The following is a 23,016-nucleotide window of genomic DNA, read 5'->3' as shown; positions in this document are numbered from 1 at the left end:
TCCGTTATGGGGCTTTGTGTGGGCAGTCATGCTTTTGTGATGAATATACAGAGGTGTGTTATTAAAGTGATCCAGGTGAAAACTAATCTCCTTTCCCCTCTTTTGTCTGTTAAGAGTGGGAGAAGGACAGGGCAAACACACAGACATGGCGGGGCTAAGAGCAGAGGATAGGATTGCCTGTTTTTACTAGGATTTATTTTCCTTTTTTAAGTACCATGGTTAAACTTGGCATGGAATCACAGCTTAAAAGATTCGTTTTCAGATACTATACAAGAATAATTGAGCAGACATTTTCAGTATTTTTTCTCTTTTTTTCAGGTTAGAAGTCGACTTTATGTAGGTAAGCTTATTTTTGGTACTTAATTTTTCATATTTCTTGAGAGTATGACTTTATTCTTTCTTTTTTCACCTTTAATAGTTTGGATGATGCAACATTTGCTTGTCTTTTCACTTTTTAGGAAGGGAAAAGCAGCTTGCCAACAAAATTGCTGAACTAGTTGAAGAAAAATGCAAAATTCTTGAAAAACTCAGCCTCTGCAAAAAAGAGGTAATGATCCTCATTTACTGCTTTCAGATGTGTCATAGAAATGGATTCTATCAAGTAAAGTATTAACTTTTCTAGAAGTAAGATGTTTAAAAGGGATTCTTCAAATGCTTTTTTCTGTCAGTGCCTTTAAGTGCAATTAAGGTGTTAGCAAGTTCTGCCTTTAAACTCTCAATACAGTATATTTTACTGGAAGCAACTTCAAGGTGTCTTTTTTTGGTTTACATCACTGGGATAGTCTAGTAGGGTTAAGGCTTTCCTGATTTCCAGCAAGGTGTATTTGTGAATATTTAGGTGAAGTCTGTGTTTCAGACTAGAGCATCACAAGTTAATGCTAGTATTTAATCAATTGTTTATCTGTATTCTGACATAAAGTAATTTCTTTTTAGTTTGAAGATTTACAGTTGTCTCTGAAGGATGGTAACACTATGAAAGAATCAACAGACACATCTTTTTTTGAGGTAAAAAGATTAATGGAAATTGTTTACTTCTACAATGTAAGGCAATATTTTAGGAAAAATGTGGCCCCTATTAAAAAACACCCAAACAAACTAAATAAAAACAATAGCAAAAAAAGTCAGACAAACCCAAAAACTCGAACACAATAATTTTAATTGGGTTACTGAAAATTACTTAAAATCAAAGCATTTAAATTAAGAGAAGTCTTTTTTAACAATTGCACTGAGGATAAGTAATACTAGAACAAATGGCATACTGGATAATATTTAATTTTAAGAAGTAAATTGTTCCCATTTCTAGGAGAGAGGGTAGTACATGAAGTATTTCTTTTTTTTCACATCTTTTCTAATTCAAATACTTTCTATAGTCTACAGGTGCACAGTTTTAAAGAAAAATTACCAGTACATTATTTATATCCCCCAAACTGAGAATATATTTGTAAAAGAGTTCTGGATAAATGAATCCAATACCTAATAGGCTCTATAAAATTCATGTTTAAAAAAGCTAGTAGGTTTATTTCATTTTGCACCTCAGATCCTACAGAGCTATTTTGTTCATGCAGGAGTCTCTAGAGTATTTGAGTGAAACATACTTTGCTGTCATATTTAAAATATACTTGTTGTCTTCATATGTAATTAATATCAAATGTTTTATTAACTCACAAACCAACTTGATTTAGGAAATGCATGAAAAGCTGAACAAGTCAAACTTGAAACTCAACAAGGAAATAGAGAATCTAGAAAAAGAACTGGAAGAAGAAAAATCTAAGCAGTCGGAAAATGATACCTTGGTAAGAATAAGTAGAATCCTGTCTTTGTTTCTATTAGTTTAAAAAAAATTCTCACAGAAAAAAAATCTCTGCAGATAAGACAAACTATTTTCTTTGTGTATTCTGAAATAAAAACTAGGTTTTCCATTTTGTCTTACCTGTAATAACATTAGAAAAATGATACAGGAAAATACTCAAAAGAAGAAAAGCTGGTTTTGCACACATTTTTACTGATTCAGCAGTAGAACTTTCTGAGTTTGAAAATAAAAATAATTGTATTAATTGCCTAGACATTGTCAGTCAAGTATGTGAAAGAAGCTGTATGACAACTAATAATTTTCAGGTGGCTGAAATTCAGGAGAAAGTGGAGTCTTTAGAGAATGAAGAAAAATCTATCCAGTCACAAATTGATGAGGTATGTCTAACCTTTATAGTTTCTGTTTTCAAATATTTGCAATTTCTCTATTCTCCATGTAGTTACTGCTTTAATTTTTTTTCTGTTAAGGGTGCAGGGATCATATGCTCTGCAAACCAAAAGAATTTGTAAGGCTTAGTACTTTGGTGTGGCTTGATTGAGCAACTTTTAATTTCATATAGTGATTGGCATTTATTGAGAAATAGTTACCTTGTTCTTTTCTTTGCTTTCTTACTTCTCAGTGATATATAGTATGCAAAACTATAGTCAGCAAAAACTGTTGAAATTGTAGAGAAAATGTGAGAATATATATGTAGCACAGCCAGAAAACCTAAGACAAGTCCAGTAATACCATCATGACCCCACCTATATCTTCACCAATAGTGTGATTAAACAACACACATTTTAATTTCACTTAGGCAAAGTCCACCCTAAAAGTGTATCAGATTAATACTGAGAGACTCAAGACATCTGTTCAAGATGCAGTAGATGAAAACAGCCGTCTCCAGGAAAGTGAGAAACAGGTGGGTTCTTCCTAGTTATCCTTAGAAATACTGTGATACTAATAAATATGATTTCTCCAAAGAGCTCATCCTCAACAAGTTCACTAATAACCTCTTGTGTGTTTTAGTAAATAGAATGAGGAAAAGGAGATGGTTTTTAAAACAATTTTATGTTTGTCTAAAATAATTCTGTTTTAAAAGAAATGCAGTAGTTTGTGGGGAATCATGCATGGAGCTCAGTGGAAGGAGAGTATGTGGTAATGTAAGTCTAATAAGAACTTTGTTGAGACCTGTTGGAAAGCAGAAATATCTGAACATGTCCACAGCTAGGATTCTCTACAGAGGCAGAGAGAAAATTCTTTTACTTGATCTAGGAAACCAAAGAAACTGAGGAATTGCAGAGTATTCAGAAGGCAACTAAAAAACATACTCTAGTACCACTGTAGATGTATTAATTGAAAGTCAGGTACGTAACAGAGAGGAATAGAAAAGATTGTTACCTCCCAAATTTTAATTGTCTGTTTTCTGTGCTGTAGCCAGATCACAAAGAACACTGAATATTTAAAAATATTTAGCATTTGCAATAGTTGTCCTGTGCAATAGGTTGCTTTACAGTGAAGCTATTTATTTTTTTCTTACAAATAGGTATTTTCTATAAATGTTTAATTTTCTGTGTAATGTTGGTTTGAGGTGGTTTGTTGTGGTTTTAATGGATATGTGCTTATTTTCCTGACTGATTGATGATCTCCCTGTTGTCTGAGGAATAACCTGATAGAGATTTGCCCAGGGGAAGGAGGAGTGGAAGTACAGGCCCGTTGCTTTTTATCATTCTTATAAAAAGCAAGGGAGTTCTTTAGTCCTCTCTGTCAAAACGTGGTGTATGTCAAACTTAGTGGTTCAGGAAAAAAGAAAGGGATACTGGAAATAATTTTTTTTTTTTTGCAGAAGGAATATTTCAGTTCTTCACAACTCTGTTAGTAAAACGTGATCTTTTTCCCTAATTCTAGAAGGAGTCCATGTTTGTAGTTGCCAAAAAAAGAAGACAGTTTTATTAAGAGCTGTGGGTGGAGAAGCAATGGATTTGACTGTTATCATTGTGAGATTAAGTTGCTTGAGAATTATTTTCTTTCAAGAGTTTTTTTTTTTTTTTTTCTAATCTCTACATCCTCTTTGTTTTTGTGAGGAGGAAGGGTCTGGTCTCAGTGCTTGGTTTCAAATGTGACAGTGTTCTTATGTAATAAATTTTGAGAAGCAATACATAAATTTTTAATAGAGAGGAATTTTTTTTTTCCCCTTTGGTAATTTCTTGGTTTCAAATAGAAATAATCCAAATATTTGTGTGTGTGACAAAAATCTTCACTTTCCTCCATTTTTAATAAAGTAAATAAATAGTAATTAGAGAAAGATAATACTAAGTGCTGGCAATTGCCTATATTTCTTAGACAATTGTTTTATATCAAGGAAAACCAGGGGAAAAAATTAGTAAAAATAGTTTCCAGGGTTTAATTGCCATGTTCTTAGGTGAAAAAAAAATTGTTCTTTTGCATTCCTTCCAGATAAAACAATGTGAGTATAAGTATTTCCTTAACCACATTATTTAGGATTAATTACTACACTTGGTTGTTAACTGAGGTTTGTTGCAGTTGTTAGTAGTTTGAGAACATTTGTGCATATTGTAGTTTGTGCTTTTTAGTAGATAAATAACCTAATGTTATTTGTTGCTGGAACACGATAAGTGAAAAAGAGAAAGTGTCTGCCTTGTGTTCTCATTTCTGAGGTGCTTTCTAAGTGTGAGAATTAGTTTACTATATCAGAATATCCATACCCTACTTAGATTTTCTTCCTTACCTTTTTTTTTTAAGATGGAATTTCACATATGCTCAAAAAGTAACAAAGGTGTTATTTGTTCACAGAAACTAGAGTTCTTTCTTCCTCTGTCCATTTGCATAAATGGGTAATCATCTTCTGGCACATCATAGCTTAAACTTTATAGGAGATGTGCTGTTTCAAGTTTGTGATGTGTCAGAGAGAGGATTGGGCCTTTTAGGTTGAACAAGGGAACTCTTAATGAACTTCTGTGCTTTGCGGGTTTTTTGGTTGGTTTTTTTTTTTTCTTCTTCTTCAGGAACATTAGAAATATGTATTGCTTTAGCTCATTGCAAATCCTTGCTGTTTCTCTTTATTGTAGTTCTAACAGGTGTATAAAGTCATGTAAATTTATTTTCTCTTTGGCTTCATGAAGAAGGAATATCTTAAAAGTCATTTTTTGATCATGATAATGATAGAAACAGTTGTCTTTGTATGTCTTCTAATCCCTAATATGTTGTTTGCATGATGCTGCAAATTCATACATGGATTTTAAGGCTTGGAAAGTGTAATTGTGTGCCAAGGGGCGATTAATTCAATTCTAATCACATACCTTTTGTTCTGTGCCTTCTAGCTTATCTTTGATAAGTAGTGTTCAGGCTTGCTTGTCTATTTGCATGGCAGTTCCCCTGTTTAATTACCGTTTTCTGGTTGTATTTTCAGTATAACTGCGTGTTATGTTCTCATTGCTCAACCTAGTTATTCTTTTCTGTACATTTACTGCTCTTAAATTGATTGCCTGTTGTGCAACTTCAAGCATTATTTTTTGACAGACTCTGAAGACAGTTTGGTTGTACTTTACCCCATGTTGTTGTACAGCATGTTTTGTCTTAACAGAAATTTGCATCTATTCAATTTCGTTCTCAATATAAGTAGTTAATATGTTGCAGTGGTTATTTTTAATAGCTGGTGATGAGGTGTTCTAATCCCTTTACTATGTAAAATATTTTTGTGAAATGAGATTTTACCAGGGAATATCTGTAAAATGTAACCTTGGAACCTATCTATCATTTTAGTTAAGCACAGTTAATTGCAGAGATACATACTAGTAGGTGTTGATTACATACAGCTGTGACTTTCATTAATGGGGAAGCTTTTTTAAAATAGAGTTTTAAAACTACTTCAAGAGGTATGGAGGAGGAGAAATAATACAGTTTTGCAAGTCACATGAATATAAATAACTGCCTAAAAGCTTCCTGTTCTCCCTTAACTTCTCTGACTGCTTCTAATTTGAGAAGACACAGGCACCATTTCAGAAGTGTGTGTTCCTATTGGGGTGTGAGTGTTTTCCATCCATTCCCCAGTGTATGTCACTGCTAAGTAAATTATTACTATTTTATATTCATTGCTATTGTCACATCAAGGATTTTAAACTTGAGTGGAATAAACTGAACACTTCCTATAAATGCTTAAAAATATCCTAACATCTGATTACAATGGACAGCTATAGCACCTAAAGCAACTTAACTAAACATAGAATATGTAATTTTCAACTCTTTAGGTAACTTTCTTGTAGCCTGATCTCTGTTAATTCTTACTGGTGGGTGAGAGGTTTTAAATCCCACTTATGTGTAGACAATACACGTAACAGGCTCAGTACTATTCATCCTCAATTCTTGGTTTTGTAGACAATCACTAATCTGGGATTTCCCTTTTTAGCTTTTACAAGAAGCTGAAGGATGGGGTGAACGACTTAGCGAACTAAATGAACAAACAAAGATGTTTGAATCTTCTAAAACAGATGTAGAAGAAGTTTTGAAAAATAAAGAGAGCCAAATCAAGGTAAATTATGACATTTAGGATTAAATCAAATTATTCAGACTAATCATAGATTAGTGTCTATTCAGATGCTAATCACCAAGTTCCAAGAAAGCCTGACAACCTCTCCTTATCTTAATATGCCTTTTGCTGTTTTGGACTTTTGTTTGCTGTCTCTATTCTCTAATGTAATGTTTCTGGCTAAGCAAAAAAAGAAGGTTGCTTAGCAGCAAAATTGAGCTGTCTGATAAAGACAACTAAGGAAAAAACTGTTATTTCTGATAGAGGATAGAGTATTGGCTTTTCCCCCTGTCTCCAGTATGGAGTGTGGAACTTGGGTGTATATTCTTATAGCTGTGTACCTCACATACACAAGCCACACTAAAATTATGCATGCTTAGAGCTATCTGAAAACTCTTCACAAGGATGTGCCTGTTGACCTGCAAATACGTGCTTTGGTAGAAAAAGTATTATCAGACATCTAGAAGGTTGTATGTGGGGCTGACTTAATCTACTAAGGGAACTAAATAAAGGACAGAAATCTTGGAAAGTAATTGTAATGATAACTACATTTTCATTGTTTGTATTTGTTTGTGAGGTTTTTGTGTGCTTTTCTTAGTCACTGACACAATATATACTGAACATGAAAGACTGGAGTTCTGCAATACGAGAAGATGGTGACGCTGAAGACAACCACTGGGACACAGATATAAAGGGTGAAACAGAGAACGGAGAGCATTTAGGTATGGTTTCCCTATTTAAATATTTTACAGATGTTTTAGAAATACAGAACTGACTAACTGCCAGGAAAGTTGCAAGATTAGCTTTATAGAAGTCAGATTTTTAAATTTCACCCGATGTCATGCATGTCAGACTGATGCTTGGACATCTCTGGAATAGCAGCCTGTCCTCCTGTTCAGCACTGTGTGGCATACAGAATGTCATAGAGCAGTGTAAAGACTCAGTGGTCAGTCTCTTGCAGAATTCTGCAGTAGGTATCTGTATATTAAGCAGTGACTCTGGCATTTCTTGGTGGAAATCTTGCTTTTATTTCTTCTTCAGGCTCCTCCCAGCAGTAGTACTGGGAGTCCTTAGAGCCTAATTTTTGTTTTCTTATCCTTACAGAGGTGTTACTTGTTGCAAGCAGTGTGGTAGCAGTGTCATCTAATGGGTGTAGATGTGAGTCCCCTTAAACAGCAACACAGAAAAGCCCTTCTTCCTCATTTTCTTGCTGCAGCTTCTTTTTGTGCCGGTGTTGATGATACCGTGGGGCACATGCCCGTCAATCTTACAGTGCATATTCATATTTTAACATGACCAGTCTGAGCCGTGATTGACTGGCAGACAAAGCACTACAATACTGGCATAGCTTCTACTCACACCCCTGCTTTTTTTTGCTCCTTTACCTTCGAAGTATGCTGTGCCTATTGTATGTTGGCATTGCTTTTGTATAAAAAAACCCAAATAAGAGCAGTAAGCTCTGTCACAAACCCTTTCATGCTTTTTACACGACTTACTGTTCTATTCCTTCAAGCAGATGATGAGCAAAAACGAACTGTAAAGAAATTGATCTATGCTGCAAAGGTACGTGATTTTAAGAAACTTGTGGGTAGGAGAGGGGAAACTAGAGGGAATATATGTAATTATTCTGGTAGTACCAGTATCAGAGTAGAGCATATTTTAATGTTTAATTAGATATTTTTGTATGCAAACACTTTCTTAATCTGGTAATCTTTTAATGTTCTCCTTATTTTTAATTTTTGATTGTAGTTAAATGCTTGTTTAAAGACCATGGAAGCAGAAAGAGACCAAATGTATTCAAAACTGTCTGATGAAAATAAAGCTAAAGGAGAACTTACAGGTAATTAAATCTTGTTTTGGCTTTAATAAGATGCTGTTTTGGTAGAATGTTGTTATAGGCTGCAAGTATTAATTCCAGTAAAAACTGAATTAAATTTACAGTAATAACTACTTGATTTTTAAAATTAATTTTTAAGTTGCTTAGCTATTTTAAATACATGATTTTAGACGCAGCGCAATCGAAGTTGCAAATTTGGTTGTACTCTGTTGGAATATTCTGTAACTATAAAGTTAGCTATAGAATCTTAAAATACAAGAGCAAAGCGATGTTAATAAATACATAATACTTCCTTTACATAATTTCTGGACATGAAACAGTGGAGTTTTAATCTAAATTTTAAAGCCATCTATTAAAAGGGTAGCTTAATTATAGTTAGTTTATAATGGGTGCAAACTCAATCCTTAAAATATAAAGTACTGCATTTAGAGAATTGAACTTAACATCTTGCTCTGTTTCATTTCCTCTGTGGTGTAGGACATACTGAATTAAACCTTATGAAATGAAAATAACTCAAGTTCAAATTAAAACCTGTAATTAGCTATTGCTTTTGTAATCATAGTTGTCAGAGTAGCCATCACTTACAAATGTCCAGCTTTGTTATTTGGGTGGTGAAATGCTCTGTCAGACTGTATTTTTCAGTTTCTTACAGTCCTTTAAACATATTCCTTGTGCTAGTGAGTTCTCCAAATTGACTGTAGCTCTGTCCCATGAAGATGTTCAAACTCACTTGAAGATTTATTATATTTCTTGAAAAGAGGCACAGGAATAGTAATTAGGAAAAGAAACATGACTTTGAATTCAATTTGGAAAGATAAGGTAATTTGACAAATCTGACTTACTCATTCATGCTATTGAGGAGGACCTTGTACAGGTAAATCTGCAAGAGCATATGGTGGTACTAGTTGTACTCCTTTAATTAAATAATTACAATAATAAGAGCCCTAAATGAAAATTTAGATTCTGAATTACAAAACTGAGTTGTTTTCAAAGAAGTTACGGGGTTTGGAGTAAAGGCCTGATACACTCACAGGGCTGCACTTTGTGGCAGGTAGAGAGTATAGTTGCTGGTTCCTCATTTAGTGTCATATATTGAAATATGTTAACTTTGTATCTTATGTTTCTAAATCAACATAGGATCAAAGGTTTTTACAGACTTTTTGTATACTAAAATATTGCCAATGTGTTATCCCAATATAATTATCTCTAAATTTGACAGAACGCATAGAAAACCTTCAAAGCCAACAAGCTTCCTTGCAGTCTGAAAATGAACGTTTTGAAAGCGAAGTTCAAAAGCTTCAGCAGAAACTTAAAGTAATGACTGAGCTTTATCAAGAAAATGAAATGAAACTGCACAGGTGCTGGTTCTTCTTATCTTCAATGCTTGCTGTTTGATTTGAATGTAACTCTGATTTGGGAGACTGAAAATTATTGAAGGTTTGAATACTGCTTTCCAGAATTTTCTGAATTGTGAAGACAGTTTATTATGCTTTCATGTACATTTGTGTTTACAGTAGTTTATAGAAACTGTTTCCATGAAACAATTCATTTTAGGACTTTACCACAAGCAAGTACTGAAACAAAGAAGTAAGAGATTTTTAATCTATGAAATAAGGCAACTAAAGTAGGACAGCTTGATTATTTTTTCTTTAAGTGAATTATTATATGATGTAATACATGTGTCAAAGTTGCTGAAAGAAAATCAATAGGTGCTTTAACTGTGAGATGTATTTTATATAATAAAGAGAGCAAGGAATGCCAGAGGAATGACAAGATATATATAAAACAAAACATAGGCAAGCTCTTGTTGGTAAGCAGCATAGAACCCTTGTGAATCAGGCTTTCCTCACCAAGAAAACCAGAATATGAAGGCTGTACTATCTGCCTCACAGTCAGAATGTTAGTAGGGATTATGACCTAGTGATTGAAATCAGAAATGTGTTTAGGACTAGAAATTAAAATTGATTGGTCCAGGGCATGTAGTAACCTTCAGGAGTGTGTGTGTGGCAGCAGGGCGCATCATCATGCAGGGCATGATGTAAAATTACAGTTCTACTAATCAGAAATTATTTCTTCAAAGGGTGGGCATAATCTTGAAGGCAGCAAGAGAATCAGCACAAGACTAGATCCTGTACTGAGCAGTGTGCAGGACCTTTTTGAAGTATTACTTTCAGTAATTGGCTCTGTAGCATGTATATTTGTGTAGATATTTAGTATCTTTGTAGATGCAATCAATCCTAGAAATCACTGCATTAGCATTTTGATTTTTCAAAAAGAGCAGGGAGGGAGTGGGAAGGAACCTGTTAAAAAAAAGATACAATAAGCAGGCAGAAAGCAGGCTGTGTGGATGATATTTAAAAATAACCTCACTAAAACTCAGCAAATGTACACTGCTTATCAAAGAATTTTAGAAAAGCCAAAAAGGAGTGGGGAGAAGCAGGTGGGGTGATGTAGCAACACAAAAAAACCTTAGAATTAATTAAGGCATCTTTTAGAAACTGGGTCTGTTTAAACAGGGAAAATGGAAAAGTAGGAAATGAAGATTGAGTAGAAAAGAAATTTAAATCATGTTCACCAGATCCATGATTTAGACAGCTTGATTGTTAAGAGCTGCTGTCCACAGGAAGATGACCAGTTTATCCATTCAGGGCTGTATGCAGCAGTGGTATCCATGTGTGCTCTGCAGAACTACCTTGTGCATGAGTTTTTTTCTTCTGTAATGCCCAAAAGGCATAAGGATAAAAAAGGAGGGCCTGGAAAGACTTTTTTTTTTTTTTTTTTTCTTATAACTAGTAACAATCGGTTTTGTTTTTTTCCTCTAGAAAATTATTTTTAGAAAATACCAGAACAAATCACTGACTGTTAGTGTAGCTTGGGTTTTACTTTGTTTGATATGATTTGTGGCTGCTTTCAAAATTGTTGTCTTGAAACAAAATTAACCATAGTTCTTGAATGTTGTTTAAAGGAAGTTGACAGTAGAAGAGAGGGAACGTCTACAGAAGGAAGAAAAGCTTTCTAAAGTAGATGAAAAAATTACTCATGCTGCTGAAGAATTAAACAGCTACAGGTAACTGCAGATTTCAGTTGTTGTAATCACTTGTACCAAAGTGAAGATAGAACAATAGAGAATTTAAAAAAACACAGCGTAAGCAAATGTATTTTCTTCCAGTTTCTTGGTTGTGTATGTGTGTTAGACACTAGTTTGTGTGTAATAATACAGACGAAGGGTGGTTTTACTTTGTTAAAACATTTGAGTGTTGAAGATTAGGGCAACTGCTCTTCCATTAGAATCCTAATTGTACTGATACATTAGCTTTAATGGTGTGGTAGAAGTGGGTCTCTCATCCAGTTCCCCTTACTGAACAAAGCTAAAAATACAAAGATAAGAGAATGTTGTGAAATAAATGGAATGTTCAGTTTTCCTACAGAGCTAACATTTATGCTGTATAGTTATAGTATTCTGTTTCTCAAAGCTTGTCAGATAGTCCTGTTGCTTAGAGATAATTTACTAAAATATTGTCATGGGTGAATATTTACTGTAGCTGTTTCTTAACTGCTTTGCTCTGTTTTTTTTTTTTTGCACCAGCTGTGTACCTCTGTGGTTTTTCTGTATTTCATCTAACTGTGGCATAGTTTTCAGTATATAATGTATATTTGCCATTTTACTTCAGTGTTTATAGGGGTATTAGGCCTAACTGAACAATAATGATCAATACTTCTTCTTTGTGGACATTCTTCAGTATTCATACAGGTAGACAGAACTCACTCTTCCTGATTTATCCAGAACATGGATTTTGTAGGCATCCTAATTTTAAAGAGAATATTAATATTGCAAATTGAGTATAACCAAGCAATGTCTGTGTCTTTGGCTCACCTGCTGAGAAAGTGTAGAACCTAGAGAGGCTGTGCACAGGGCAGCTGGCTGCCATCAGACATGTGGTCTTGAAGTAACTTCAGTGCAGGTGACTGTCCCTCAGGACTGACTGGTAGCCTGTGACAGTGTGGTGCTCCAGCCACATCAGTTCCTGTGCTGAGCTGGGTGAGGCTGGCTGGTAGGGCATGTGAGGAAGGACAGCCTTTATGCTGGAAACATCACAAACCACTGAAAAGTTGGGGATGTGTTGGGGTTTGGGTTCTGTTCTCTTGTTTACATCGCTGTTTGCTTAGAATGTAAGGCCTGGAATTTCCACTGTTACTATAATTTTTTTGTATCCCATGGGCCTAAGTGACAATACTGTCTTTTGGATAAAAAAAAAATCTTAATTACACCTTGTGGCTATTATTGAGTTATTGTTTTCAAAACTTTCCTACATGTTTTATTACAATATCATCAATTCTTGTCTTGTTACAGAGAACGAGCAAAGGATCTGGAAGAAGAACTGGAGAGAACCATTCGTTCTTATGAGAATCAGGTATTTTGTGCTTTGTAGGAGGGATTTACTGCAACTGGAATACCACATGCTGTTAGCTTGTGAACTGTATTTGGCTTGGCTTTGTTGGGTGTCTAATTTTGCCTCCCCCTCTCTCTTCTTAATGTTATCTGGTTTGGACTGACACGATTTCATAGCAGAGATCACCAGATAACTTCACTGAAAAGTTGAATTTTCAGTTTAGGCATCTCATTATAAATTACCCACACACATTAAATTTATAAAAAAGAGCATATAATCCTAAGCTTTGGGGTTTAGTGAATAACAAATCTCTCTTTCACAGATTACTTCACATGAGAAAAAAGCTCATGATAATTGGGTAAGTTCAAATACTGAATTTTCTGTGTTTTCTGCATCTTTTTCATTATTTGAAAAGTTCAGTTTATCTCCATTTCTACTAAAAACAGATCATCAAAATTATCTCTAACCTTTCACTTTTAAACATGTTTCTGCAGAAATACACAAAAGCATGTTAAAAACACTTCTATTATATAAAATAGGTGGAAAATGTAAGCTGGATACTTACGAACACAGTAAAATTATAATCTTATATCATTTGTTATAGCAATAAATCTGCTGGAAGAACATGACACCATATAACAAATGTGTGGCATTTTGCTAATAATGAAAGCTTTTGGCTTTGTTTCAATGCCATTTTGATATTTTCTTTGGGTGCACTTCACTTCTTTTATCTACAAGTAGAACACGTTATGTCCTGTGAGAACAGTATGTTTCATTGACAGCTTCCTAAGAGTGTTTCTACAAAATCCATTTTTGCCTTTTTTTTTCCAAACAGGAAAATTTAAAATACCTTCTGACTAATACATTCTTCATTTTCACGGAATATCTGAGATAAAATCCTGCTAAAAGCTGTGGTGCTTTGTGGTCATAATTCCAAAGATTTTATCTATCTGATTTTAAAATACAACATTCTTACATAGAATTTGAGACTTCAAATCTTCTGTAGATGCTTCAAAGCAGGTATAACCAAAGAATTCAATTTCTGAAGTTTTAAGAACCTGCAGGAAAGCCTTATCATTCCTCCAAAATTTGGGTTTTAGAGCTGCTAATATAATTTGCTGACATATCTGAGGCTCCATACAAGTCATATCTTGTGAAATGCAATCTATACACCTCACATAAAATGTGTTGGACCTAGGAATTGTCATATTTATGAAGCATTTAATCAAAAAATAGCAATATCTAATCATATGGGTTTTGTCCTTTCCAAAAGCTGACAGCCCGAGCAGCTGAAAGACACCTCAATGATATAAAAAAAGAAAATGCACATAACAGACAAAAGTAAGTGCAGTTCTTATCTACTCATAAACAAATGCAGTTTGGCATTTGTTGGATTGAGGGAGATTGATGTTTTCTGTTAATGTATTGTGGCCCAAACACAGCAGAGAGATCACAGTGTTCGGGTTCTGAAAGAAAGGGAGTCACTTGAGCTTTCCTGTAATTATGACATGCAAGAAAGTAAGAAGTTAGGAAATATGTGAAGTATTGATATACTTCAGGAAAGAAGCAGAATGTAGGACTAGAACACAAATGTTGGGGGGGTATTTTTTGTTTGTTTGTTTGTTTGTTTGAAGTAAGTATGTATCAACCAGATGTGTGGTTAGCTCACGATTTCACAGCTTATCTCAGAAATTAATGCTGAACTAACAGTTGGTGGTAGTTGAGAGGAACTTTGATGTGTGAGGTTAAGTAATACTAGGAGTGCAATTAGAGTGATGCCATACTAGGAATGTGAAATCTAAAATGCAACTTCAACTTCTGAATTACAGTTGAAACACAGCAGCATAGAGAAATACTTTCAGGCATTTTAAAGTTCAGAGTACTGTGACATCCTTTGTCTTATTTATTTAGGGAATAAAATACCTTGCTTCATTAACCAGTTACGTAGAAAGCCTGGCAGTAAACAGTGTAGTCTGGTAAAGCTTTTGCATTTCTTGGTCACTTACTACTTTTTTTGTTGTCTCTTTGCAGATTAACTGAAGCAGAATTTAAACTTGAACTTTTAGAAAAAGACCCTTATGCTCTTGATATTCCAATGAGACCATTTGGCAGAGGTACAGTATTGAATTGTAAAATAGAGCCTAATTCTTTTGGTTTATGGTTTCATTTCCCAAAACCACACATATTTAATTGTTTGAAAACTATCCTGGCCATGTGTATGTACAAATACTAGTCAGTAAAAAAAAAAAATTATTGGGTCTTAAGTTACTATAGATCACGTCAAATATTTTGTTGAAACTAAGAGCATTTGTAGTATTGATGAGAGTAGACTGGGAATATGTTACACATGGTAATGAGAGCACAATTTTCATTTTAGTTACATAGTTTAGTTTTTAGCTTCACCTGAGAAATTATTTATACAGTTTGTTAAACTAAGTATTGTCAACTTGAGTATTTTGTTTTAACTGTTCCAGAGCATTCCCCATATGGACCCTCACCAATGGGCCGGCCTTCATCTGAAACAAGAGCTTTTCTTTCCCCTCCAACTTTATTGGAGGGTCCTTTAAGGCTTTCACCTATGCTTCCAGGTGGAGGAGGAGGAAGAGGTACAATTCTTAAACTTGAAAATGTATCTATTCTGGATTTCTCTCTCCTCTCCTATAAACCTGTCACACCTTTTCCTCTTGTTAGTGACAAAAAGTATTAAAACAACCAATTCAACATCAACAGTTAATTGGACAAACTCTTCCTGTTTTTCAGCTTGCTTCTAAAGCTGTTTAATGTGTAACAATGCAATTGGAAATCTAGTTTTTATTGGTAGGTTTGTCAGTGGATTCATTTTAGAAGCATAAATTAAGAAAAGTAAAAAGCCAGACTTATCCATTTTCTTTTATTTCTTGGATAGATGAGGTTCTGCTGAAATAAACATGATTTTAAAGAAAAAAATTAGTTTTCTGAAAAAAAAAATACTGCCCCTTCCATCTCATTGATCTACAGTCCATGAGAGAATGTTGTCAAAAACATGAGGCAGTTTTATTGGAGTTGTGGTATTAGAAAGGTATTGGTTGAGTAAATTGGTTCCCTTCCCTTTTTCTAAATTTGAAGCAGCCATCGTACATGGAGAGTGTTTCTTCCCTGCTGATAGAAGGGACCAGGAAGTTTGTGTGTAAGGGGTACAGTTCAGAGATTCCAGAGTAGGTGAAAGTAAGCTGGGGTGGCATGGGTTGTAAGGGAAGAAAAATACCCTCCCTTCATACTTCTTATGGTGATGGAAGCAGTGTAGGTAAATGCTAGAGTGAAGTTCAGCATCTGTTGCAGGTAATAAAGAAGCTACTGTTTAATTTATTTTTACCATTGCACCCACTGAACCCTCTACTTAATTAGTGGGAAATGTGTCCAAATTTCTATTCTATAAGGATTTCAGTAAATGCAATTATAGTACTTATCTCAGAGTGCACAAGACACACAATGGCTTCAAGTTCTAGGTTGAATTATACCATGGAGAATTAGAAAATGATAGCAGAATTCAGTATTTCTGTAGTTTTTCAGACCCAGTCTGTTTTAGAGGAAGCTTGCCATCTAAAATCACTTATTTTTATGGTATTTATTGCACTTGATTATGTGTTGACCTGGCCTTAGAGGGTTTTTTTTTGTTTGGTTTGGATTGTTTGGTTTGGTTTTTCCTTCTTCTTGAATAAAGAATTAGAACCAGAAGAGTGTTGAATGCAGATGGGTGTTTTATGATACCGGCATTAACTCTCAGGATGCTAATTGTTAGTTTGATTAGGTTTTTATCACTGAGAAGATTATTTATCAGGAGGGTAGTGGTTTCTGGTTCAAATTAACTGGAACTTGTAAAATTATTAGTTCTTTCAAAAGCATTGCAGGTCCTCTATGTTGTGCTGTTACTGAGCTAGGACTCTTCGTTGCGCGCCTTTGAACCCTTCTCGAAGCCGTAACTGGTCGTTAGCAAACAGCCGGAGAGCCCGTGGAGCCGGCGCCTCGTGTGTCCTGACAGTGCTGGCATTCCATCATCTGCTCCACTATTTCCAGACTCAATGAGGAAAGCCATAGCAGAGGATTTAAAACACAAGGGTGAATAACTACTTGATTTCTTCAATTAGGATCCAGAGGACCAACTGCCATGTATGAAGCTGGAAGTGAAAGAGGAGAGCTGAATCCTGATAGATTAACTGATCCCCACAGACCACCATCAGATACTGGATCCCTGTCTCCTCCTTGGGAAAGAGAACACAGGATAATTCTGCCTCCACCAGGTAAAAACTCTGCTTAGCTACTGTATCCATGGAAAAGAGGAGTTACTGACTTGCAGTCTATATATTTAACTATTTTGGGTTTAAAAATACTAAATGTTTTCTTGGACCTGCACGTGCAACTGAACTGGTATTTTTTAATAGTGGTTTTTTCCTCTTCTTGAACAGTGTAGTTCATTTACACTTCTCTGCTGTCTTTTAAGTACATAAGTATAAGTAATATAATTGGTATTATCAAGGGACAATCAGCTGTTTGGTTTCATCATTTTATTGGGAGTTTGTTTAGTGTATTAAAAGACCTGTCTGGGCTGGATAGTTAATAAGATATTTAAGAAGTAAAAAGTTTAAATTTATTTAAATAAAAACCAGGTAATGTTGAAAAATACTATTTTTCAAAAAAACCCATTTATATTAATAGTACAGGAGTACTATGGTACATTCATCCTGTCTGGCACATGTTTTCCTGTTGATACTGTCTCTTCAATGATTAACAGCTGCAAAATCAGTCTTCACTCTCACATCTTCAGCTAAACATCTGTATTGCACTTAACCATCCAAGGAAGGCAGAGATGAATTAAGAGGATTCTGCTCATATTTGTCAAGTAAAAACCTGGGGTTATGGACAACCTTCCTGGATACCTGTAATAAAGAAGAAAAAACATTACAAGTTTAGGAAAAAAAAATGTAGGTAACCTCAGTTATTACTGCAGCAAGCAATACACATCTGTGTGAAAGCCTGGTGGTAGAACTCAAGCTCCTCTCAGGGTGCAGTTTCTCATCTGGTGGGTGTGGTCTGTTGACAGAATACTGCAGAGAGGTAGTTTCTTTCCTTCTTGTTCTTAGCCCACCTTTGCCCTTGGATCTCACCGATACAGTTTGTCTTGTAGCTGCTTGTAGATTGCTGGATCTGTTGCCACCAAGTTGGTGGAAACATATTACAGCACTATGAAACATAATGGAAAACGGTATTCTTACCTAAGAATGGCTTAAAACATATAGTACCCTTGTTTTGTCTTCCATCTTCTTTGCTAGGCTGAACCTTTGTTTCAAGGCCCCACTGTTTATAACTTAGGCAATCATAACTTTCAAAATTCTGCCGTATGTTAAACCAAAAATCAATGAACTTTTTCTTTTGCAGCGTTTTAGAAACATAAGCAATTGGATATACTTGGTGGGATTCCTCTGAGTTATTTAAGTCACCCTGATTAATAGACACTTTGTATATTTACAAGAGTGTAAGATACGCTGAGAACCTTTCTGGTCTAAAATTGTGTGGAATGGAAGGAATAAATCTTCACTGACCTGGTTTTTGTGATTTCTTCAATGTTAGGTGAGCCTTATGCTGATCCAGTTCTTCCTGCTCGAAGACAAGAAAGATTTTTCCCTAATCCTCCAAATACTGGAAGACTTTCTGGACCAGCAGAACTACGAACTTACAATGTTCAGTCTTTTGATAAAACAGGTGGGAATTGCTTCCATGATACTCTAGAATGGAAAATCCCAGTGTAAGCTGACTGTGCATGGTAAGCTGTGGCAAGAGGACAGGTTTTTAGCTACCACAGACCTCAAGTACCATTGTGTATGAAATGTTTTTAACACCTGCTGGCTTTGATGCAGCCGTTCCCTGTTGGAGCACCTGCTGTCAGGTGGGCAGGATTCCGGGAATGGCAGTCATCAGGTATTTTTGTGGTCTACCCTCATTGTTCTGTATGTTAACCACTCATAATCGGTTGAGAGTCTGTTTTGGCCCCTCCCATGAGGCTCATCACAGCATTAAAACATCATAAACCCATACTTGCATTTCTGTGCCACATTTGGTAAAGTTAGAAAGGGTTAGACTCGCAAAGAGTGAAACAGAAACAGCCAAATGTTCAGGTGTCCACTGGCTTGGTGCACAGAGGTGGAAGGTCTGAGGCCTCTTCCTTCAAACTGATGACCACAGTGGCAGCTTTTTGTAGTTCACAGTGAATTGCCCCCAGTTTAAGCACACCTTTAACTGACCCACTAGTTTTGAATTGGCCAATTATGTACATTTTAGTTTGTGACACTTGGCAACTGCCAGAAGCTGATAGGTAGAATTTTGGTCACAGAGACCTTATCACTGACAACTTAAGAGCTTAATACTTACTAAGCATTTTTCATCTTTATGTAATGCCCTGGTAAGTCACATGTGTCTGATTCATCAGCAAAGTGAAGCCATTAAATTCCCAGCAGAAACTTCACTACCCAGGACTCAGTTACTGACAGGATTAGTAGGAAGTGACCCTCTCCCTTGCACCGTTTCTGATCAGAGAAGAGAGAACCTTTGCTACTCGGTGTCACAGTGTGTGAGAACTGGGAATGCTGAATTTAGTTTCAAGTTGAAGGTTCAGGTTTCAAAGTGAGTGGTTCTTTACTGGAACACAGTTCTGTCTTTGTGCAGCTACTGACCTTCCCTCTTTCCCAAGCCTTCTGTCAGTTTCACTACTGCTTTCTCACTTCTGCTTTCCAATACTTCATGTTCCACTGAAGTCTTTCTTCTAGCACCTGGGTGCTGACTGAAGGACAGGAGAGGTGCACTGCCTTTGCACTTACTAATGCATCCTTTTTTTGCCCCTTTCTTCAGTCACTGGCAAGCAACAATTAATTTATTTTTTTAAATGCTGTAGTCAGTTCCTGGGCAATTCAGAGCCGGGTGAATGGAAACAGGGTTTTGGATAACCTTGTTGTCAGCATTTAACAGGTCATTAAGGATGTGTGAATGTTGCTTTCTAGAGACACATAATTTCACTAGAGTTGGCTGAGTATTTGTAAAAACCCAAACCCCCGTCAATTAAAAAACCACCCACCAAAAAACAGCCCATCCAGCACATCTGACTTCAGAACAGCAGAGTGTCTCACAGTACTGAAATCAAGGCTCCTACTCATGAGAGGCAACAAGTTACATTTCTTAGAAAGATAATCAAAATGTTATTTAAAGTGAACAAAATAATATGGATTTTCCTAAGATGGGGTGGCAAACTATGAGAACTTTTCACTGGAGGAGGTACGTGGAGCAGGAAACTTCTTGTCAGAAAGAAGAGTTAAAGGTTGGCAGAGTTTGTGAGGAACTTTATAAGGACCTAAAATGGAAAGTGTTATGCAACATAAATATCAAGGCATGAATATTCTCTATGTCTGTATGACACAGGAGTTGAAATGTTTTAGATTAAGTAACAATATCATCAACAAGGCCGGGCCTGCTTGAAATGACAAGTAATTTAGAGTTTTTGAAAAGACCTGTCTGTTCATTGAGAAAAAAGCTTTGTTTGCTTTCAAGGAGTAGAAATATAACATGCACATAAAAATTCTGTCACTAGTTAGAAGTCTTGTTTTGGTTTGTTGTTTTTTAGTATAATCATCTCTATTAAAGCTGAAGCATAAGAAAGCAATATTTTTCAAATCCCAGATTTGGGGAGTTGTTTGTTTAAAGAAAGTGTATTTAGTGTATATATTTAGTATATATATATCCAGTCAGATTCTACTCTCTGACAATTCCCTTTAATAGTTTTCTCTAGTTATTTTTGAAAGTACTTGTTCCCAGCAAAGTTTAAAAGTAAAAAGTCTGAAGTTTCTATTTATCTCTTTACTTATAAAGTAAATAAGGCAAATGAGAGGAGGAGGAGGATGATGATGGTTGTTATTATTATTATCATTATTATTATTTCTTCTGACTACTCATCCAAAACTGATATGGTTCTGGAAGTTTCCTTGATATTTGGCAGCCAAGGAGGGAATTGGTTTTTGTCATACTTGAATAGGATTGGTGTGAAGCTCTGTGCCAAAAGCATATCATAGCACAGCCATTCCCAGCATGGGGCTTACTGAAGAAATAAACTATTACTCGGAGAGAGGGGCAAAAGGGAACTGCTGCTTGCTGTTGGTTTTGTTGCCAGTCTATCCTGATTTCAGAAAAAAATACTGAAATCGGTGGAGAGAAAGAGATCAGCACTGAATAACTTATTGTAACTTTTGCATACAGATGGGCAGACATCTTCAGAACATAGTCCACGAACAGAACCAAGTGGAGATGGGATGAAGGATCATTCTAACCTTAGTGTAAGTAGCTAAAGAGAGGCTTGACTTAAAGAAGCTTTAATTTTCTGCAAAAAACATAGAAACATTTGTCTGTGGTCCATTGGTCACATTATATTGCACTCTTCAGTGCAAATTATAAAATTACATGTATACTTTACCACAGCACTTATTGTCTTGTGAATTACGTTGATGTATTACTAATATAATCCCTGTTGAAAATTAATTATATCCCAAAAGATGAAACTGTGGTCAAGCAGATGGTCAGTACACATAGATAGCCTTGCCCAGGATTATGCTGCAGCTAGAGCAGAGTTGGAACCAGCTCTTAGCTAGTGTCACACCTACATGAAAGTGGGCCTTATGGGACTGGAGATGTTCCCTTTCCCTCTGCTAACTTCCCTGGTTTCCTTGTGTTGCAGAACTCGCTCCCTGATCACTCGCTGGCACCTGAAAGTGAAGCTGTCAGTTCAGGGTTTGCACCTCCACCTTTCCCTCCAGTCAGACCTCCACTGATGCCTGTGGATCCCAGAGCACCACCAGTACCTTTCATGAGACGAGGACCTCCTTTTCCTCCCCCTCCTCCTGCTGGCATGTATGGGCCACGGGAATGCTTTCCAGTACGAGACTTCGGGCCTCCACGCCCTCCGCTGCCAAGTACGTGGCTTTAGCCAGCATTTGTTTCAAGCTGATGAACGCGAGTGCTTTGTGCAGGTAGTGAGTTACCACAGGGGTAGAGGTGCTAACTGCTTAGAAGCACAGCTGCTTCTCAATTCAGCTAACAGGGAGCATCTTTTCTGATTATGGTTGGTTGTGTTGTACACTTACTTTTTCACAACAGCTCATCTTGATATTTTTACAAATACTAGCTTTGGCTGGAAAATATGGAACATGTACTGTTCAGCATTTAAAGGATTCTTTTTGAGGGGTAGGAAAGCAAGTAGGTGGTTACCTTAATCCTTTTCTTCCTATAAAATTGCATCTTCCATAAATCTTAAAAGTTTCATCCTCTGGCTCTGAAGTGTGCTGGTGCCCTGCAAAGGGACAGTCCTAAAACAACTGTTTTCCCTTCGAGTCTGCAAGACCTGGAGCAAGGTGTAAGTATCAGACTGCAGGACTTCTTTCTGAATCTTGCTGTTCTCTGAGTATGTGTGAAGAACTAAGCCATTTATCTGCCAAAATATCTGTAAGGTGTGGCATGTAAGGGTTGCTGTGGCAGACTGAAGGGGCAGCAGTAGCCCAGGAGCTGCAGTGGCTGGCTGCTGCTTTGAGACTGTGGTGGGTAACTACTGAGAAAAGTGATGGTTTTGCTCTCTTTCCTGGTATCTCTGTCTCTTTGGATTCTGACATGTGACTTCTAGTTAGATAGGCCTAGCTGAGCAGTAAGCCAGCAAGAGGAGCAGGTCTACATGTTTACTGTTGTGATTGATACTAACTGGATTACTCTGATTCTCTCACAGTAAGAAATCCATTTCCAATGAGACCTTATCCTCACTATCCACCTCAACGACCTGGATTTTTGCCACCACCGCCTCCTCCTGAAAATAGAGTTGAACCACCTCAGTCAAATCCATCAGCTGTAGAACCAGAACCACAGCAGGAGACTTAACAGTCATTTGGGGAATGTCCTGAACCAGTTTTGTGCTCTCCTACTGGCATTTTTCCTTATGTTAAGTAACCATTGTTACTTAGGTCTATACAAACTACTTCGCTCAAATTGAAGCTTAGTAAGGAAAATTCTCAGGATAGTATTTTGTAAATAAAGAATTAAATACTTATGAATATTGTGAATAAGTGATTTCCACTGTACAATAGTCATTTTAAATTACGCATTTCTAACTTGAGTAGTCTCTTCAGAGGTGTATAAAATTAAATCATGTGAACCTTACTGTAAAAGTCCAGCTGCTTTGTGCAGGTTGAGCTGTACAAGGAGTCTCTCTGCATGCCAAAAGTGATGCTTGCTGCTTTATGAATAGGATGTGAAAACAAATGGAAACAGTTAATAAAAATCTACAGAAAGTGAAAGCAATGTCACTGGTAACATGTTATAATAGATAGGTGAACATTAATAATTCATGATTCTCCACTTGAGTCCCCTCTGTTAATGGCCTCATAGGTGATCTTCC

The 23,016-nt window shown here is 36.1% G+C and overlaps 1 protein-coding gene across 4 annotated transcripts in view; it reads left to right on the top strand.

The window, feature by feature from the left end:
* MIA2 (MIA SH3 domain ER export factor 2) overlaps positions 1 to 22,915 on the top strand; it is a 36,077-nt gene extending 13,162 nt beyond the window's left edge. Inside the window, exons 8-29 of one of the 4 annotated variants that reach the window (XM_053945350.1) lie at positions 319 to 340; positions 459 to 547; positions 934 to 1,005; positions 1,683 to 1,793; positions 2,116 to 2,187; positions 2,607 to 2,711; positions 6,216 to 6,338; positions 6,934 to 7,057; positions 7,852 to 7,898; positions 8,085 to 8,175; positions 9,392 to 9,530; positions 11,138 to 11,239; positions 12,524 to 12,584; positions 12,886 to 12,921; positions 13,837 to 13,904; positions 14,595 to 14,677; positions 15,038 to 15,169; positions 16,688 to 16,840; positions 18,168 to 18,299; positions 20,838 to 20,914; positions 21,313 to 21,547; positions 22,351 to 22,915. In XM_053945350.1, the coding sequence (XP_053801325.1) occupies positions 319 to 340; positions 459 to 547; positions 934 to 1,005; positions 1,683 to 1,793; positions 2,116 to 2,187; positions 2,607 to 2,711; positions 6,216 to 6,338; positions 6,934 to 7,057; positions 7,852 to 7,898; positions 8,085 to 8,175; positions 9,392 to 9,530; positions 11,138 to 11,239; positions 12,524 to 12,584; positions 12,886 to 12,921; positions 13,837 to 13,904; positions 14,595 to 14,677; positions 15,038 to 15,169; positions 16,688 to 16,840; positions 18,168 to 18,299; positions 20,838 to 20,914; positions 21,313 to 21,547; positions 22,351 to 22,499 (2,223 nt within the window). In that variant the 3' untranslated portion in view covers positions 22,500 to 22,915. Of the gene's footprint in view, positions 1 to 318; positions 341 to 458; positions 548 to 933; positions 1,006 to 1,682; positions 1,794 to 2,115; positions 2,188 to 2,606; positions 2,712 to 6,215; positions 6,339 to 6,933; positions 7,058 to 7,848; positions 7,899 to 8,084; positions 8,176 to 9,391; positions 9,531 to 11,137; positions 11,240 to 12,523; positions 12,585 to 12,885; positions 12,922 to 13,836; positions 13,905 to 14,594; positions 14,678 to 15,037; positions 15,170 to 16,687; positions 16,841 to 18,167; positions 18,300 to 20,837; positions 20,915 to 21,312; positions 21,548 to 22,350 lie in introns of all 4 variants that reach the window. The other 3 variants (XM_053945349.1, XM_053945352.1, XM_053945351.1) reach the window with 3 other exon arrangements.
* Positions 22,916 to 23,016: the final 101 nt, after the last annotated feature.

The sequence above is a fragment of the Vidua chalybeata genome, chromosome 6, assembly GCF_026979565.1.
Source record: "Vidua chalybeata isolate OUT-0048 chromosome 6, bVidCha1 merged haplotype, whole genome shotgun sequence".
In the NCBI taxonomy this organism is placed as follows: domain Eukaryota; kingdom Metazoa; phylum Chordata; class Aves; order Passeriformes; family Viduidae; genus Vidua; species Vidua chalybeata.
The sequence above is the reverse complement of the archived record's forward strand: the minus strand, read 5'-3'. Positions and strand labels throughout refer to the sequence as shown.